This window comes from Lepidochelys olivacea (genome assembly GCF_965140295.1).
Source record: "Lepidochelys olivacea isolate rLepOli2 genome assembly, chromosome: 8".
NCBI classification, from domain to species: Eukaryota; Metazoa; Chordata; order Testudines; family Cheloniidae; genus Lepidochelys; species Lepidochelys olivacea.
The window spans coordinates 85,271,685-85,290,495 of NC_140418.1; the positions used below are offsets into that span (position 1 = coordinate 85,271,685).

The 18,811-nt window shown below is 44.7% G+C and overlaps 1 protein-coding gene across 1 annotated transcript in view; it reads left to right on the forward strand.

The window, feature by feature from the left end:
• The window catches only part of ERICH3 (glutamate rich 3), a 64,570-nt gene extending 56,722 nt beyond the window's left edge, over positions 1–7,848 (forward strand). The window contains exons 14-15 of the mRNA XM_084637182.1: positions 1,794–3,889; positions 4,625–7,848. Of these exons, the coding sequence (XP_084493308.1) occupies positions 1,794–3,871 (2,078 nt within the window). The 3' untranslated portion in view covers positions 3,872–3,889; positions 4,625–7,848. The remainder of the gene's footprint in view (positions 1–1,793; positions 3,890–4,624) is intronic.
• Positions 7,849–18,811: the final 10,963 nt, after the last annotated feature.

Here is an 18,811-nt window from a genome sequence, read left to right on the forward strand (position 1 = left end):
ACATTTTAAGAATTATTGGCAATAGGACTGAGTTTGGATGAAGATTTGACGTGACCCAAATTCAGGAGTGCCTGGATGTGGTATTTTTGGTCTGAGCCCCTTTTCTAAAAATTATGATGGGGATTGATAAATGAATGGAGAGAGAGGGTTTTTTTGCTTGTTTGTTTTTTTGTAACACTGCTAAAAGTCTAAAACCTGAGGGACATATAAAAATGAGGAAGCTGGCAGTAAATATAAATAATCAACTCACTGCAAAGCACATCTCTCTGAGAGGGTATTGGCAGAGGATGGAGGGCAGGATTTCTGTTGGGGTAGCAAAGTGCAAAGTCGGGGTTTTTTAAGCTGTATTGGTTACATGACCAGAGATCATATTACGTGTGGTCAGGTGAGAGGGAAAAAGTGCGGCTGCTTCAATTAATTTTTATTTAGATTTCTCTCTTGCCCGCCCTCCAACTCAACCCCTCTGTTCTCTCTCTCTCTCTCTCTCTCTTCCTCCACCCATCCCTGATCTCTGTCTAGGGTGACCAGAGGTCCTAATATCATCGGGACCATCTCGACATTAGGGGCTTTGTCTTATAGACGCGACTATATCCCCTCATCCAGAAAAAAAAAACCAAAAATGTGTCCTGATTTTTCACACTTGCTCTCTTCTCTGTCCGCTCCATGGCACTCCCTTTCTCACCTGTTCTGTCACTGCCATCCTGTTCCCGCTCTGCTTTCAGCCTCTCCAGCTGCACAATGCTTCCCCTGGTTTCCACTCAAATGGACCTGCTTACGGCAGTAAACTCTAGCCTCCTGAGCTCAATGCCACCTGCAGGACAGGACGAAACACTGCAACATATGGCTGCATTCACCAATTCCTCTCTCATGTCAGTGCTGATATAGAGCGAGGAAAGTGACCTTAGGAAGTTGGCCAGGCCAATGGAAGGTCCTGGGGGAGCCAAATGGGGAAGATGAGAGCCTGTCCATCTTCCTGTGCCAAGGCTGTGGCCCACAGAGCAATGTGCTTCAGGCCAAGGATCTGAACCATCTCTAGGTAGACATTGTAGAGATGGGCTGATGCAGCATGAACATATGTTTAGGCCCAGCCAGGCTAAAGAAGACAGTGACTGAGGGTTGTGGAAATATAAGAAGGTGAGAGTAGAATAAATCAAATAAAGGCAGGTAATATGGCCAGGATGGCCTTTCCTCCATTTTGGATTTTTCATATGTCCCACCAGAGCACAGTGTCTGGAAAGCATGATTCTTTTATTCTCTTCAATGACATTTAGGGCCAGTTTTTCCAAAAATAGACCAGATCCTGAATTATGTGAACAGGCACAGGTGCACTGGCACAAATAGGTAATTGTGCTTGCCAAAGGCTTGATCCTGCACCACTGAATTCAGTGAGAGCTTTGGCCATTGACTTCAAAGAGGATAGGATCAGGCCCCAAATGTGCACAAGTCATTACCCATTTTGCATGCACAGATGTATAGTCTGTCTCCTCCTGTACATACTTATTTTGCATGACCTATTTGTGAATATTTAAATCTCAGTGCCAAGCCTATGGCTACTTCCTCCATGTACCCTGAGGTCACTTCTGGGCCGTGCAACATCATTTTTGTTTCAATTATTTGTGCCTGATGCCAGAATGACAGCACTGGAAACGGCAGGCCAAGTTTCCTCACACATTACCCAGCCTAAAATCCTTGCACTGATTTGGAACAATGGCATCTCTAATAAACACCTCATAAAAAGCCTTAAAATTAACGTATTTATTACAATAAAACTAATGTTTTGATTACTTCCTCAGATGGAGCTTTCTTGGCAGAAGCAGCAACAGCATGTGAAAAGCAGAAGGCAGCAGAGCAAGTGGCACAAAAGGGGCAGATGGTGGATGAGGAAAAAGCACTTGAGGAGCAGGAGGAGTTTGTAACTGAGGAAGGAGCCACTGACACTGGAGAGGCAGGCAGTGAAACAGCTCTGGAGATAGATTTGCTGGCTAAGAAAGAAGCAGCAGCTGTGATGGGACAGACAGTGGAGAATGTACTTACAGTAAAAGAAGAAGCATCTAAGGAGAAGGCTAGACTGGAAGAAGATCTGGAAGAGAGTAGGGTAGGTAAGGAAATGGCATTTCAGGGAGAGGAGGCACCTGAGGGAAATGTAGCTGTGGAGGAAGACATAAAGGAAGGAGAGGAGGCAGTGGAAAAGACCGCCTATGAGGGAAAGGTGGTGGAGGAAGTATCATCTGAAGGAAAAGAGGTTCTTGAGGAGGTGCCTGAGGCAGAGGAGGCTGTGGAAGAAGCAAAATCTGAGGCAGAGGAGGCTGTGGCAGAGGCAGAATCTGAGGGAAAGGAGGTTGTGGAGGATTCAGCTGCGGAGGCAGAGAAGGCTATGGAGAAAGCAGACTCTGCGGGAAAGGAAGTTGCAGAAGGAGAATTGGAAGGAGAGGAGGTTGTGCAGGAGGCAGCTTCTGAGGGATGGGAGACTATGGGAGAGAGAGAATTTGTACGGGAGGAGTCAGTAGAATCAGTGAAGGTTCCCACACTGGGAGCAGCAAGTGAAACAGAGGAATCAGTAGAATCAAGAAAGGTTCCCATTGGTGAAGCAGTGTCTGAAGTGGAGGAGGCAGCAGCAACAGAAACATCTGAGGAGGAGGAGGATGTAATGCAAACAACCCCAGAGGAGGGAGAGACAAGAAATGAGGCCACAGAAGAGGAGTCAGATGTAGAGGAATCACCACCTCTGAGGGAAGAAACCTCACTGGACAAGGAAATAAAAAGGGACACGGCAACAGAGGAAGACGCACACAAAGATGGGGAGAGCATAGTGGAAGCATCTGAAGAGGAAGAAGCAGCAGAAGATCCAGAATCTGAAGAGGAGGTAGTAGAAGAAGGAACATATATAGGGGAGTCAGTGCCTGAGGAAACAGCATATATGGGAGAAGAACTGGTGAAGGCTGGTGAGGAGGAAGTGACAGAGGAAGTGGAAGAGAAGATGGTGTCCCAAGTAGTAGTTCCTGAAAAGAAGTTGGTAATAGAAAAAAAGGTACCTATTGCTGAAGAGGCAATAGATAAAGCCACAATAAAGGTAGAGGAGTTGGCTGAGGGAGCAGCAGTGGAGGGTGTGGTGGTAACTGAGGCAATGGCAATGGAGGAAGTGGAAGTGGCTGAGGAGGTGGCCGAGGAATCGGCAGAGAGAGAGGGAGAAGAAATGTCAGAAATAGAATCTGAGGAGGCAATGTCAGTGGAGGCAGCAGGCAATGGGAAAGTAACGGGCAATGAAACACCACCACAAGGGGAGGAGATAGTAGAGAAATTAGAACCTGGTGAGAAAGAAAATGCAGAGGTATTATCAGACTGGGAGGTGCAGACAGAGGATGCAGGACATGAGGAGGGCATGGAAGAGGAGGAGGCAGGATCGGAAGAGCAGAAGGTGATGACAGAGGGGAGAATACCCGAAGAAGATATGAGATCAGAGAGAACATTGCCTGAGGTGGAGAAGCTGATGACGCCGTCATCTCTGAGGGATGAAGAGGAAGCTGTGGAAGCAGCACCTGAGGTAGAAGGCATGACACAGGAAATGGCATATCACCCAGATGTAGTGGAGAAGGAAGCAGTCCTTGTGGAAGAGTTAATGGCAAAAGTGAGACATAGTGGTGGGAATGACAGAACAGAGGAGCGAGAGATGGAGACAGTGGAGGAGAAAATCACACTGAAACAATTAGACACAAGCGAAAAAATAAAAATAGGAAAGACAGAGACTTTGGCTGAATATCCACAAGGGCTTCATGGGCATACAGATCTGCTTGAAGTCCAGCACAAGGAAGAAACTCCTGCACATATAAAGACAGATACCACAGAAACATCCATTACAGAAGAGAGAAACTAAGGGGCTCCGTGGCACATGGTGAGTATCAGTATGAGCCAGATTGCTACCTAAAAGAGGAATTGATTTTATTTTTATTACATTCCTATGTAAGGTGTCCAAGGCTGCAGTACCTAGGCTAGTGCTATCAAAGCACCAGCTCTACTGAATGGTGAAATACTGGGATTCATTTGGAGGAGATAGGTAGCCATGATTTTCTTCCACCATTTATTATATTCTTCACTTTCACTTCAAAGGTTTCCTAAGGGTTTTCATTGCAAAGTCAAAAGTGACTCTGAGTTGCATTATGAACATTCTCAGCTCAGTTTAATGTCTGTGTCTCATACCTTCATTCATGCTGAGTGGTACTGTCCTCCATGAGTAGTGCCGTTGGTTACACTGGGACTATGTATAGGAAAAAATGTACTTACGGCTGAAGAGCCAATAGATAAGGTCACAATGAATGTAGAGGAGATGGCGGAGGGAGCAGCAGTGGAGGGTGTAGCAGTGACTGAGGGGGTGGCCAGGGCCGAGTGGTGGTGGTTGAGGGGGTGACAATGGAGGAAGTGAGTAAATGAGCAAGAGTGGTAGCCTCTGGCCATAACACTTCAACTTATTTTGATATTATGGAGCTATAGCAGTAATCAGCCCGTATGTTTCTGCTTGCTACCTAGCTCTCTATGGACTTGTATGGCCCATATTACACTAGTAGCCAACCTCACAATCTTTAACGTACCTGTTTACCATACAACTAACACTTTGCTTGATGTTTCCCAGAATGCTCTAAAGCTGGACATAATTATCTTGCTTTTGATACAATCCCTGGATGGGGGAGAAAGACACATCTGAGCATCCTCTGCAGTTCCTTCAATAATCTTATTTTAGTAACATTTTTTACAAATCACTGTAGATTTGTGTGGATTGGGACATTCCCTCCCCGTCTCATTTTACTTGATGAGTAGCATAACCATCTGTTTGTTTAGTAGATCAGCTCCGGAATGTGCAACAGATAACTGAACTAAGCTCATAGAGCTAGCGTAGGAAATCATACTCCTTTATAATTATGACGACAATAATAATAAGGACCTTTCCACAGCTGTCATGTATTTATTTTCAAGCTACAGAGAATTCTTATATTGGTTGAACTTAAATTCCCCTGCCCCCAAAGAACACAGTGGGTTTGTGATGACTAGCTTGAAGGGAGGAGGAGGCTTGCTGGCACTTTATGTATAATAATAGAAAGTGCAAATGTACGTAAGTATGTAAAATTGTATGTATGTGATTGTATCCCCCCCACATTTTTTGCATGTCAATTGCATTTGTAGATTGTAAACTCTTCAAGACAATGTCTATGTCATCATGGATGTATATGTGGTTCCCAAGCACAATAAGGCCTGGATTCTGATTCTGAAGGGCAATTCCTTCCCTCTGTTGCATGCATCCATTAGTGGAGAAAATGGGTCATAGAGAGGAAATTTTTTTCCCTTCAACATCTAGAGCAGCAGCTCAGGATTGGACTTCAGAGAGCATTAGACAGGGGGAGGAGCCAACACATGTTTGCACCTTGGCTGTGGCTCTAATGAAATCTCGTCAGGCCCCAGATCTTCACCTGTGCACACGCTGGGGTATAGAGCAGACAGTAGGTAGGCATGCATACTGCCTTGCTGCTAGTGCTTAAAGGTGTAAAGAATGGCCCACCAGGCAGGCTCCTGCTGCTCCATGCCCCACGCTGAGCCAGCCTCTGCATCTGGGTCCCATCTGTGTTTGACTACTGCTGAAGTGGTCACATAAATCTGACTGTGTTCTGCTGGCATTTCCAGCCAAGTTTGATTTGCTTCCTATGACCATTCACGCAAGCAGATTTTGATTTGGAAGAAAGTTCCTGCAAAGAGAGTTGTGCATGCTTGAATGTCCATACACTTGAGCATTCGCTCTGGGAGGTGAGGTTTGGCTATCAGTGGGCTTGGAAGTGGTCAGGAAGCAGGATCTGCACCACGTGACCTACATGACCAGTCACTTAGCATGAATAGCAAATAACATGATGCAATAGGGATGGTAAATAGTCCGCAAGCAAATCAAGGGCTGAAATGTTCTCCCAAACCATTCACCCACTGGCTGAATGTCAGAGAAATGAGGACCAGCAGGTAAGTCAGACACAGCAAAGGAGTCATGGTCATTGAAGAGATGAATGGCTGGGAGTATGTTGCTCAGCTCTACTCCACACCCCTGGCACCACTCTGCTTTGCCCTTGCTGGGGCTTCAAAGAGAAAGGCCAAGTTTTTTCCCCCAGCATGTAGCAGTGTTTGTGTGGAGTGAATGCCAAGTGTTGTCTTTATGAGGCTTACTAAATGGCACCAACCTGTCTGAAATGTAGCTCCTAATATGTTTTTTCAGTCACCTGAAGGCCATTGTTCCCCCAGAAGTCTGCTCTTGAATGCCATTTAGTAACAGTAAGACCTTGATTTTGTCTTGTCAGCATGGCCTGGCTCTAAGGAACAGTGCAGAGCTGCCCTGGCTCGAGGGAGCTCTGGGACCTCCCAGGTAGGCTAAGGGTGTACTCCTGCTCATATTCCCTTTCTAGCCTGTGGCTTGCCTACCTCTGTGTGGCTGGCCAGCTCTATGGAGTGAGGTGGCGGTGAAGGTGGAACCATGACCCTGCCCATGCTAGCCCCCTTGAGACTGCTTTACATTCTCATGGATACAGGGACGGAGCAGTCCCTACGCGAATGCTCAAGTGTATGGACATTCAAGCACAAGGCCACTGGAATTCTGCCTGGTCTTTACACAAGCCATGAAAGGGTCAGCTCCGTGTGCCATCCCCCAATGTGGGCCCGGCAGAATCTGATGATGGTTTGTCCAGTGGGTTGGCATTTCCAGAAGCTTCACTCCAATGTAGAACGATACATACATTGCAATCAGGGGCCTGAACAAAATAACCGAAATATCCCTGGTCGATTAGGGCAAAAAAAAAAAAAAAAAAAGCGATCAAACCCCAACAGTAAACCCCACAGCCAGCGGATTCCTTCATAGTGAAAATTGAAAAAAAGCACCATAGTTTCCACATCCATTAAACAAGTATGCAAATACAAACTTTGGATTCAAAACAGCACAGGTGTAGGTATAAACTGCGGGCCCGATCCTCCTTTCACTTACCTTGCTGTCAACCAGTAGTAACGTGATGGGTGTGACTGGTGTTATACTGGCATAAAACTGGTGGAAGTGAGAGCAGAACACTTGGCAACAACTGATTTTTTTGGTTTACACAATATTAATCGGGCCACTCCCTTTTCAAAGCCTCACCTTTGAAGGCTTCTCACATTGGTGGCATCTGCACCAGTGAGCCAGGCTACATGCAGAATCTTTAAGAGCCCACGTATGGCATGCATTCACAATTAGGCATTGCTAGTGAGTGCTGAGAAATGCTCTTCCCCTCCCTATGGCCTCCCACACGCTGGGCATGCTACAAGGTTTATTTTCCATCTTAGGCAATAGAATAAAATCAAATGGATTTGCAGTGCTTCATTACACTGAATTATTTTGGGTTTCCACATGGGGTAATAAATGTAAACATGGTCAAATACCTTGTGTTTGTTTTAATAGCTAGTTGGATTTGTGTTTCTGGGCCAGAGTCCCTAATATGCACTTTGAGAAAGAAAAATATCCAAGATAAATAATCTAAATGCATTTATTTTAGTAAAAAAGGAATTTAATGTGATTAAACAAAGAATAATGATGGATTAGCTTTGTATTTGTCAGTAATTTAAATTGAAGCACTGTGTCAAGTGAACCTGTACTGTACAATTTAAATCCTTATTCTTGTGCAATTTGTGCAGTACTTTGCTTTGAAAGCATGTACTTGAGTTGCGACCCTCTTGGTCTAGTTTTAATCCAAGGAATGTCCATAAAATTTGAAACAGTCTCTTCCATAGACCAATGTGTTTTCAGATTTGTTCAATATTAACAGCACAGTAAATGGATAATATATGTTTACACCTTCTGCAGGTGAATAAATCTGGTATGTTAATTGTTCTGAATTAAAACTTTTCTTCATGGCCTTCCATTAAAGATTTTTTGGGGGTGTATGTGTGGTGTGTGTGGGCAGGTCTGCACACTTGTGTAGGTGCATAGACCCACATATTTGCTTTAGCCCACTTAAGTGATGCCATATTTCAGTCTGTGTAGCTGTTTGGATTTTTGGAACTATCTTCAATGTAAGATTACTAATACTTAGCATTCATACAAGGGCCTGATCCAAAGCCCCTTGAAGTGGTGATCTTTCCACGGGCTGTAACTGGCTTTGGACCAAGTCTGATATATCTTCAAAGCATGGCTCATGCAATAACTAAGTCGTCATCATACTAATCTGTGACACAAGAACACTGGACTGTTGAGCTTAGCCCCAGTTCCTGCCCCCTTGGTTATCCACAAACGGGATGAAAACGTATTACTTTTTTGAAATGATGATGAGCTATTTTTTCGTTGGCAGGTTTTTAAAACTCTTTTTGGTGAACAGTTCTTTGTAAGCGTTCAATAGTTGAACTGGGTCGAGGACTTGTGATTGGTCAAATAAGTCAAATGATACTTGTCACTGTTCTCCGATCGAATGAGTGCCCGAGTATTACATCTGTGTTAAAAATGTGGTGGGGGTGAATATGTGGGCTGGGAACATTTTTATCCTAGGCCTGTTTGTGGCAAGCAAGGACCATAGGGACGTGAGCACGGCACACACAAATCCATTTGTGTTCATGGAAAACTTGTTCCAGTGTTTCTCAGCTCTAGTATGTGCCATTATCCAAATTTAATGGACAGACCAACTAAAGCACGCAGGAGTCAAATGATTTGCTTGCAAAGCAAGTGCCAGGACTAGAACTAAGTCTGTGCTGAGTTCCCAAGGCCGCCCTGTCTCTTTGTCAATAGTTGTTTTACTGAACACAATGGGCTAGATTCACAAAAGGATATAGGTGCCTAATTGCCAGTTTAGGAGCCCAAAACTGGGATTAGGTGCCTCTGCTATTCACACAATCCCTACTCAACTGCTGCCTACCCTGTAGACGTCAAAGCTCACTGAGTCCCTATGTTGTGTAGTAAAAGCTCCCTAGGCACCTGTGTTTCTGTCTCTGAGCATGTGCGCTGCTGCCTCACTCTGGGCATCTGGATGCGGGTCTCCTGCCGAAGCCCCAGAACCATTTACAAACCAGGGAAAGAGAGGTGCTCAGCCACCTAATTCACCTGCAGGGCCCACTCCGACAGGTGAGTGCACCTCACACCACACAGAAGAGGAGCAGGAGGATCTCCCTCTCAACCTTTAGCCCAGTGGTTAGGGTACTCCCCTAGAGAAAGAGAGCACCTCCCGCCAGCCTGGATTCAGGTGTTGAACTCTCTGAAATGCAGGACCCTGTTCCTCAACATCTCCCATTGGCTAGCTTAGCTTGGGGAGCCACCTAGCCTGTCTCCCTCCATTCACTGTAGAGGAAGCCTGAGCCCTAAGTCAGGCTTTGTGAATCCAAGTGATTTTCTAGGCACCTGTAAGTTAAGGATTGAGATGCTGCATGTCCTAACACATATGTCCCTTTGTGACGCTAGCCCAGAGAGTGAACGCTTATAAGGCAATAGTAGTTTGGGCTCATTCGGTGAGTGCTAGAGTGATCTGCAAACCACACCAACATACCATTAAAGAACACTCTTGCTGTGCAAAATGAAAACAGCTAGAGGTGTCATCCTCTCCCCTGCTCTGGTCCTTTTATGGTAGGTAAATTTCTGGGCAGTTTGGGGTGGCTGGTGTACCTTAGAAGGCTCCCAGTGCTGTTACATTGTGGGTCTCTCCAGCCCCTGGCACAGCCAACAATCAGGAGGGCACAAAACTGGCTTAAAGCCACCTTGCCACCCTCCCCACTTTTCCCCCAGACTGCAAATTCTCTAAGAGGTGCAGCACAGAATCTCACCCAGGTAAGTTTTCAATTTACTGTCGAATCACAGAAAATATAGGGCTGGATGGTACCTTGAGACGTAAGGCCAGGCCCCTGTGCTGAGGTAGCACCAGGTCAATCTAGACCATCCCTGACAGGTGTTTGTCCAACCTGTTCTTAAAATCCTCCAATTATCAAAGTCTCTGTGATAGCAATTAAGTCATAATTTAGCTTATGCACTAATATTTCCAGTTCTTCTTGTTTATCCCCTCTACCCCTTGCATTTGTGTATACACATCTAAGATGTGGAGCAGATTCCCCCACTTGTTGCTTCTATGACCCTAGTGTAAATTTCCATATCCCCCCCCACAACCTCTAGCCTCCCCCTTTTTTAAATGCTTACCTGTAGACTTTTGTCACCTTTCCCCTTTGAACCTCATGTAAAACCCTCCTTGACAGGTTGACGAGTTGGTGTCTCTTCCCCATTTTAATCAGGTGGTCCCCAACTCTTATCAACAATCCTCATTCACAGAGCAGCATTCTGTGGTCAAGGAAGCTGAAGCCCTCCTGTCAACACCATCTGCACAGCCATGCATTCATCTCCAGGATGCACATGTCCCTGCCTGGGCCCTGACCCACAACAGGGAGGATGGATGAGAATACCACCTGTTTCAGAGTAACAGCCGTGTTAGTCTGTATTCACAAAAAGAAAAGGAGTACTTGTGGCACCTTAGAGACTAACCAATTTATTTGAGCATAAGCTTTTGTGAGCTACAGCTCACTTCATCGGATGCATACTGTGGAAAGTATAGAAGATCTTTTTATACACACAAAGCATGAAAAAATGGGTGTTTACCACTACAAAAAGTTTTCTCTCCCCCCACCCCACTCTCCTGCTGGTAATAGCTTATCTAAAGTGATCACTCTCCTTACAATGTGTATGATAATCAAGGTGGGCCATTTCCAGCACAGATCCAGGGTTTAACAAGAACGTCGGGGGGGTGGGGGGTAGGAAAAAAACAAGGGGAAATAGGTTACCTTGCATAATGACTTAGCCACTCCCAGTCTCTATTCAAGCCTAAGTTAATTGTCTCCAATTTGCAAATGAATTCCAATTCAACAGTCTCTCACTGGAGTCTGGTTTTGAAGGTTTTTGTTGTAATATCGCAACTTTCATGTCTGTAATTGCGTGACCAGAGAGATTGAAGTGTTCTCCGACTGGTTTATGAATGTTATAATTCTTGACATCTGATTTGTGTCCATTTATTCTTTTACGTAGAGACTGTCCAGTTTGACCAATGTACATGGCAGAGGGGCATTGCTGGCACATGATGGCATATATCACATTGGTAGATGTGCAGGTGAACGCGCCTCTGATAGTGTGGCTGATGTTATTAGGCCCTGTGATGGTGTCCCCTGAATAGATATGTGGGCACAATTGGCAACGGGCTTTGTTGCAAGGATAGGTTCCTGGGTTAGTGGTTCTGTTGTGTGGTGTGTGGTTGCTGGTGAGTATTTGCTTCAGGTTGGGGGGCTGTCTATAGGCAAGGACTGGCCTGTCTCCCAAGATTTGTGAGAGTGATGGGTCGTCCTTCAGGACAGGTTGTAGATCCTTGATGATGCGTTGGAGGGATTTTAGTTGGGGGCTGAAGGTGACGGCTAGTGGCGTTCTGTTATTTTCTTTGTTAGGCTTGTTCTGTAGCAGATGACTTCTGGGAACTCTTCTGGCTCTATCAATCTGTTTCTTCACTTCCACAGGTGGGTATTGTAGTTGTAAGACTGCTTGATAGAGATCTTGTAGGTGTTTGTCTCTGTCTGAGGGGTTGGAGCAAATGCGGTTGTATCGCAGAGCTTGGCTGTAGACAATGGATCGTGTGGTGTGGTCAGGGTGAAAGCTGGAGGCATGTAAGTAGGAATAGCGGTCAGTAGGTTTCTGGTATAGGGTGGTGTTTGTGTGACCATCGTTTATTAGCACTATAGTGTCCAGGAAGTGGATCTCTTGTGTGGACTGGACCAGGCTGAGGTTGATGGTAGGATGGAAATTGTTGAAATCATGGTGGAATTCCTCAAGGGCTTCTTTTCCATGGGTCCAGATGGTCACATAAACACCACATTCATAGAATCATAGAATATCAGGGTTGGAAGGGACCCCTGAAGGTCATCTAGTCCAACCCCCTGCTCGAAGCAGGACCAATTCCCAGTTAAATCATCCCAGCCAGGGCTTTGTCAAGCCTGACCTTAAAAACCTCTAAGGAAGGAGATTCTACCACCTCCCTAGGTAACGCATTCCAGTGTTTCACCACCCTCTTAGTGAAAAAGTTTTTCCTAATATCCAATCTAAACCTCCCCCACTGCAACTTGAGACCATTACTCCTCGTTCTGTCATCTGCTACCATTGAGAACAGTCTAGAGCCATCCTCTTTGGAACCCCCTTTCAGGTAGTTGAAAGCAGCTATCAAATCCCCTCTCATTCTTCTCTTCTGCAGGCTGAACAATCCCAGCTCCCTCAGCCTCTCCTCATAAGTCATGTGTTCTAGACCCCTAATCATTTTTGTTGCCCTTCACTGGACTCTCTCCAATTTATCCACATCCTTCTTGTAGTGTGGGGCCCAAAACTGGACACAGTACTCCAGATGAGGCCTCACCAATGTCGAATAGAGGGGAACGATCACGTCCCTCGATCTGCTCGCTATGCCCCTACTTATACATCCCAAAATGCCATTGGCCTTCTTGGCAACAAGGGCACACTGCTGACTCGTATCCAGCTTCTCGTCCACTGTCACCCCTAGGTCCTTTTCCGCAGAACTGCTGCCTAGCCATTCGGTCCCTAGTCTGTAGCGGTGCATTGGATTCTTCCATCCTAAGTGCAGGACCCTGCACTTATCCTTATTGAACCTCATCAGATTTCTTTTGGCCCAATCCTCCAATTTGTCTAGGTCCTTCTGTATCCTATCCCTCCCCTCCAGCGAATCTACCACTCCTCCCAGTTTAGTATCATCCGCAAATTTGCTGAGAGTGCAATCCACACCATCCTCCAGATCATTTATGAAGATATTGAACAAAACCGGCCCCAGGACCGACCCTTGGGGCACTCCACTTGATACCGGCTGCCAACTAGACATGGAGCCATTGATCACTACCCGTTGAGCCCGACAATCTAGCCAGCTTTCTACCCACCTTATAGTGCATTCATCCAGCCCATACTTCCTTAACTTGCTGACAAGAATACTGTGGGAGACCGTGTCAAAAGCTTTGCTAAAGTCAAGAAATAATACATCCACTGCTTTCCCTTCATCCACAGAACCACTAATCTCATCATAAAAGGCAATTAGATTAGTCAGGCATGACCTTCCCTTGGTGAATCCATGCTGGCTGTTCCTGATCACTTTCCTCTCATGCAAGTGCTTCAGGATTGATTCTTTGAGGACCTGCTCCATGATTTTTCCAGGGACTGAGGTGAGGCTGACTGGCCTGTAGTTCCCTGGATCCTCCTTCTTCCCTTTTTTAAAGATTGGCACTACATTAGCCTTTTTCCAGTCATCCGGGACTTCCCCCGTTCGCCACGAGTTTTCAAAGATAATGGCCAATGGCTCTGCAATCACAGCCGCCAATTCCTTCAGCACTCTCGGATGCAACTCGTCCGGCCCCATGGACTTGTGCACGTCCAGCTTTTCTAAATAGTCCCTAACCACCTCTATCTCCACAGAGGGCTGGCCATCTCTTCCCCATTTTGTGATGCCCAGCGCAGCAGTCTGGGAGCTGACCTTGTTAGTGAAAACAGAGGCAAAAAAAGCATTGAGTACATTAGCTTTTTCCACATCCTCTGTCACTAGGTTGCCTCCCTCATTCATTAAGGGGCCCACACTTTCCTTGGCTTTCTTCTTGTTGCCAACATACCTGAAGAAACCCTTCTTGTTACTCTTGACATCTCTTGCTAGCTGCAGCTCCAGGTGCGATTTGGCCCTCCTGATATCATTCCTACATGCCCGAGCAATATTTTGATATTGAAAATATGATATTTTTATATCATAAACCAGTCGGAGAACACTTCAATCCCTCTGGTCATGCGATTACAGACATGAAAGTTGTGATATTACAACAAAAAAACTTCAAAAGCAGACTCCAGTGAGAGACTGTTGAATTGGAATTCATTTGCAAATTGGATACAATTAACTTAGGTTACCTTGCATAATGACTTAGCCACTCCCAGTCTCTATTCAAGCCTATTTCCCCACAAAAGCTTATGCTCAAATAAATTGGTTAGTCTCTAAGGTGCCACAAGTCCTCCTTTTCTTTTTGCGAATACTACCTGTGCCCCCCAACTCCTTTGCCCTTGATCCCAGAGTCCTGCAGTAACTGCTGCACTGCTCAATGGCATATCTGGCATTATACCAACCATTATGGGTGACATGGCAGAAAACATGGTGTTTCAGGTGCATGCTGAAGCTGAGCACGTGGAGCAAGAGTTTCTGTTACAGCAAAATTCGTAACTAGATCCAATTACATCATGAGTAAAAGATGAAAGAAAAGGTGCCATGAAATGCTAGCAAAACCCATAGAAGTCAGAGCCATCCCTTGGGTAGGGTGAATCAGGGCAACCACTCCAGGCCCCGTGCTTTGTGGGGGGTTCCACGGGCCGGTGCGATTGGGCAGCCCGGTCAGTCCCAGAAGAGATGAATCTGTCACTTCTGCCCCAGGCCCCGCACTTCCCTAGGGATGGCCCTGACAGTAGTTCCCATGCTGGTGAAAGGTGTGGGGCAGATGGGAATTCCTGTGAGCTAGAATAATATTTTAGTGATTGTAGGAAGTTGAGAGCCAAACATTGCATTATTAAAAATACTTGAATTATTTATAAAGTTCTCTTCTAAACCTTATTTTCGCCATTAAGAAAATGAATGGTGAACTATGTATTAAACTGCTGTACACCAGGGTGGTGACATAAGTTCCTCTATCCATTTTAAGGCTATATATTTACCCAAATACTGTAATTCACAAATCGAGATGTAAATATCAAACAGTTACATTAAAATAAAATCCTGAAGCAGACTAGTCAGTTTCTAAGCTCTGAGCATACCATCATCCTATTTTTCTGTCTGACAGTGCTCATTACTTTGGTATCTAAATACATTTGGCACATTGTTTCTAAATCAAAGGCGCTGAGCCAAATTTTGGATAATCATTATGGCTCTTGATGAAATTGATCCTTTCCAATTCAGATCATCATTTGACATTTTTTTAACCCTGCTCCACTGGCTGTAAAGATGACTGGTTCAGATAAATTCAAAATGTGGATATATCAGGAATCCAGGCAGGTAGAATTTTTATAAGAAAAGCAAACAGGTGAAAGTACAGAATTTTGTAAAATGTTATCTATGCACTCCCTTGCTTACTTGTAGTTGGGTCACAAAGGAAACCTGAAGGACACATTTAGAAGGAAACAAATTAGGTATAAAAAAGACTAATGATTAGATGAAACATGAGACCATCAAAATATTTAACTGTGTTGCCACTGGCATAACTCGTCCCTGGCTCAGCAAAGACATCTTCAGCGTTCGCAAAAATGTCAGTGGACAATGGCTATGTACTTCATAGTTACTGTTGCTGGCTTGCACAGCTGACATTGAATCTGTGTAATTTGCCAGTGTTAAACCCCAGCTGTAAATTTCATGTTTTGTATGCAAAAAGCCTGTTTGAATTCCAACAACCGGCGAGTATGATTACAACAAGCCTGTGTCATCACGCGTGGGAGCATAATGTGGTGGGCTTGATTTTTTGGGGTGTTGTTTCTATTTTCTGAACAGGGAACAGTCCATTGAAGTTAATGGAAACATTTATCTTATATGGAATATCTAAAGTGCACACAATGAAAGGAAAGTTTTTATTTCTGATTTGTGCTATGTCTGCTTGTTCCTTTATCAGTTTTTAATGTGGATCCTCCGATAACTATCTGATTATCATTCATATAACAATTTATAACATTGCTGTAGCTACTATGGATTGGATGGTCTTGAAAATAAACTAATTTATCTCAGTAGGGTCTTATCCTTTATAAATATTTCAAATAACTGGGTTCTCTGGGTTTTTCCAGAAAAGGTGCATACTAATTTGACTTCTGGAGCATGTTCTAATCAGTATTTCAATTTTGCAGAATTGCCATTTGTATTAATAACTGATCACTATGTTTTCTCCCCTAGGGCCTGATATTTTGTCTATAAAGATCAATTAACAGGGAGATTGTTTTCTTCAAGTCCCAATTATTTTAATTACTGGTAAAAACTGTTTGCTTTGCATAGATTTGATCAGTTGGACTTGTCTAATGCGTTACATTTCAATGTATTAAAGTTTGCTTTTGTAGACTTTCAAAATTACTTTCCTGATACTAGCCAATATCCCCAAATAACACATTGGGGCAAACTGATGAAAGTTCTACAGATCAGCTAGCTGCAGTCACATAGGGCTATTAGAAAAAAGGCCTCATCATGGAAAATGGACTTTTTTTTCTAATCCAGATTCATTTCCAGATTTGACATGGAGCTATTATATTAATGGAGAGTCATCAAGCATTTGCTGCAAGTTAGGGGAACATACAACACTGACAACTTTCACATCTATTGGATGCAAGAACAGAATTTTCAGATGGGACTGTGGGTTCATTTACCACAGTATCCTGTCTACTGCACTGGCCAGTGCAATTATTTGATACGTTAAAGCAGGGTTCTCAATCTTTTTCTTTCTGAGCCCCTGTCAAGGTTCCTCCCCCACTCTGAACTCTAGGGTACAGATGTGGGGACCTGCATGAAAAACCTCCTAAGCTTATCTTTACCAGCTTAGGTCAAAACTTCCCCAAGGTACAAAATATTCCACCCGCTGTCCTTGGACTGGCCGCTACCACCACCAAACTAATACTGGTTACTGGGGAAGAGCTGTTTGGACGCGTCCTTCCCCCCAAAATACTTCCCAAAACCTTGCACCCCACTTCCTGGACAAGGTTTGGTAAAAAGCCTCACCAATTTGCCTAGGTGACTACAGACCCAGACCCTTGGATCTTAAGAACAATGAACAATCCTCCCAACACTTGCACCCCCTCCTTTCCTGGGAAATGTTGGATAAAAAGCCTCACCAATTTGCATAGGTGACCACAGACCCAAACCCTTGGATCTGAGAACAATGAAAAAGCATTCAGTTTTTTACAAGAAGACTTTTAATAAAAAATAGAAGTAAATAGAAATGAAGAAATCCCCCCTGTAAAATCAGGATGGCAGATATCTTACAGAGTAATTAGATTCAAAAACATAGAGAACCCCTCTAGGCAAAACCTTAAGTTACAAAAGAGATACACAGACAGAAATAGTTATTCTATTCAGCACAATTCTTTTCTCAGCCATTTAAAGAAATCATAATCTAACACATACCTAGCTAGATTACTTACTAAAAGTTCTAAGACTCCATTCCTGGTCTATCCCCGGCAAAGACCCAGCATACAGACAGACACAGACCCTTTGTTTCTCTCCCTCCTCCCAGCTTTTGAAAGTATCTTGTCTCCTCATTGGTCATTTTGGTCAGGTGCCAGCGAGGTTACCTTTAGCTTCTTAACCCTTTACAGGCGAGAGGAGCTTTCCCCTGGCCAGGAGGGATTTCAAAGGGGTTTACCCTTCCCTTTATATTTATGACAGCCCCCCCCCCCAAATATGCTATAAAAACTCCATGGCCCACCTGTGCCACAATAACTGGTTTTCTGCATATAAAAGCCAGGGCCAGTGTTAGGGGGTAGCAAGCAGGGCAATTGCCCAGGGCCCCCATGCCACAGGGGCACTGTGAAGCTAAGTTGCTCAGCCTTCTGCTTCAGCCCCAGGTGGTGGGGTTGAGAGCCCCAGGTTTCATCCCCATGCAGTGGGACTTTGGCTTTCTGCCCTGGGCCCCAGCAAATCTAACACTGGTCCTGCTTGCGGCACCCCGGGGGGCCCCAGGTCCCTGGTTGAGAACCACTGCCTTAACAGAATGTGATATCGCTGTATTTACTCCCTACCCTCAATATCAGCCCACCTCCATAGTACTCCTGGGCAGTTTTATAATTAAGCAGTGCCCTTCCAGTTTCCCTAAGAGAAACAGCACCTTCCTCCTTTCAGCATCCCCTTCCCTAATGCCCTCACTCATCCCCAGTACCACTTTTGTGTCTGGACAAAGGCATTGCCGCCCATCCCTTGAGAAACCCTTTCATTTCATTTTCAAGGGTTTGTTTTTCACTTTTTGTTTTTTTAATAAAATGGACGTACACATCAAAATGAAATGTCATTTTGAACTGAAAATTCAAAACATTTAATTTTGAAAATGGCAAAACAACATTTTTCAGCTTTTGGCTCCCCCCCCCCGGCAAAATGCAGTGACTCTGACACAAATTTGAAAATGTTTCAAGCTACCTAAACATGCATTTTTTTGGCAAAATTTCGCCCAGCTCTATCTCTACACTATATATGCTTGAATGACTCTGTCTGGAAATGTTTAGTGCAGACACTGCCTTTCTCCCACCTGTGCTGTAGCCCTCCCCACAAGAGGTTAGGATAGACCATGCACAGGTGTTACCAGCGTGTTGTCTAGCCCTTCTCCAAGCAGGGAGCTGCACCGGCTCTGTAGCAGTGGAGAGAGCATCTCTAGAAATGTTCAATATAGACCAGGCCTGTGAGCAATACAAAGCCAATAAAGTATTGATTTCACAGTCTTTTGCTGGGACGGTTAATAGTCTCTTTCTAGCAATAGACAAGGCCGAAGACTTCGTGCTCTTTTTATTAGTTTTTATCAGTGACTTTATGTAGCACTGACCACATGAGGGCCTTGACTCACTACTAGGGCCTACCAGCGACAGCTGTGGGCAGGTCGTCAGTGGGGGTCAGTCCTTTCTTTCCTGACTAGTCCAGAGGATGGTTCAGTGCACTTACTCACCTTCTGTGGGGTCACATACATGTCACTGCTCCTGTTCAGCTGTGAGATATTCAGGGCTGCTGTGGCAATACTGTGCTGACGATGCTCAGCTCTGCTTGTCATTGGATCCAGAGTCCATAGT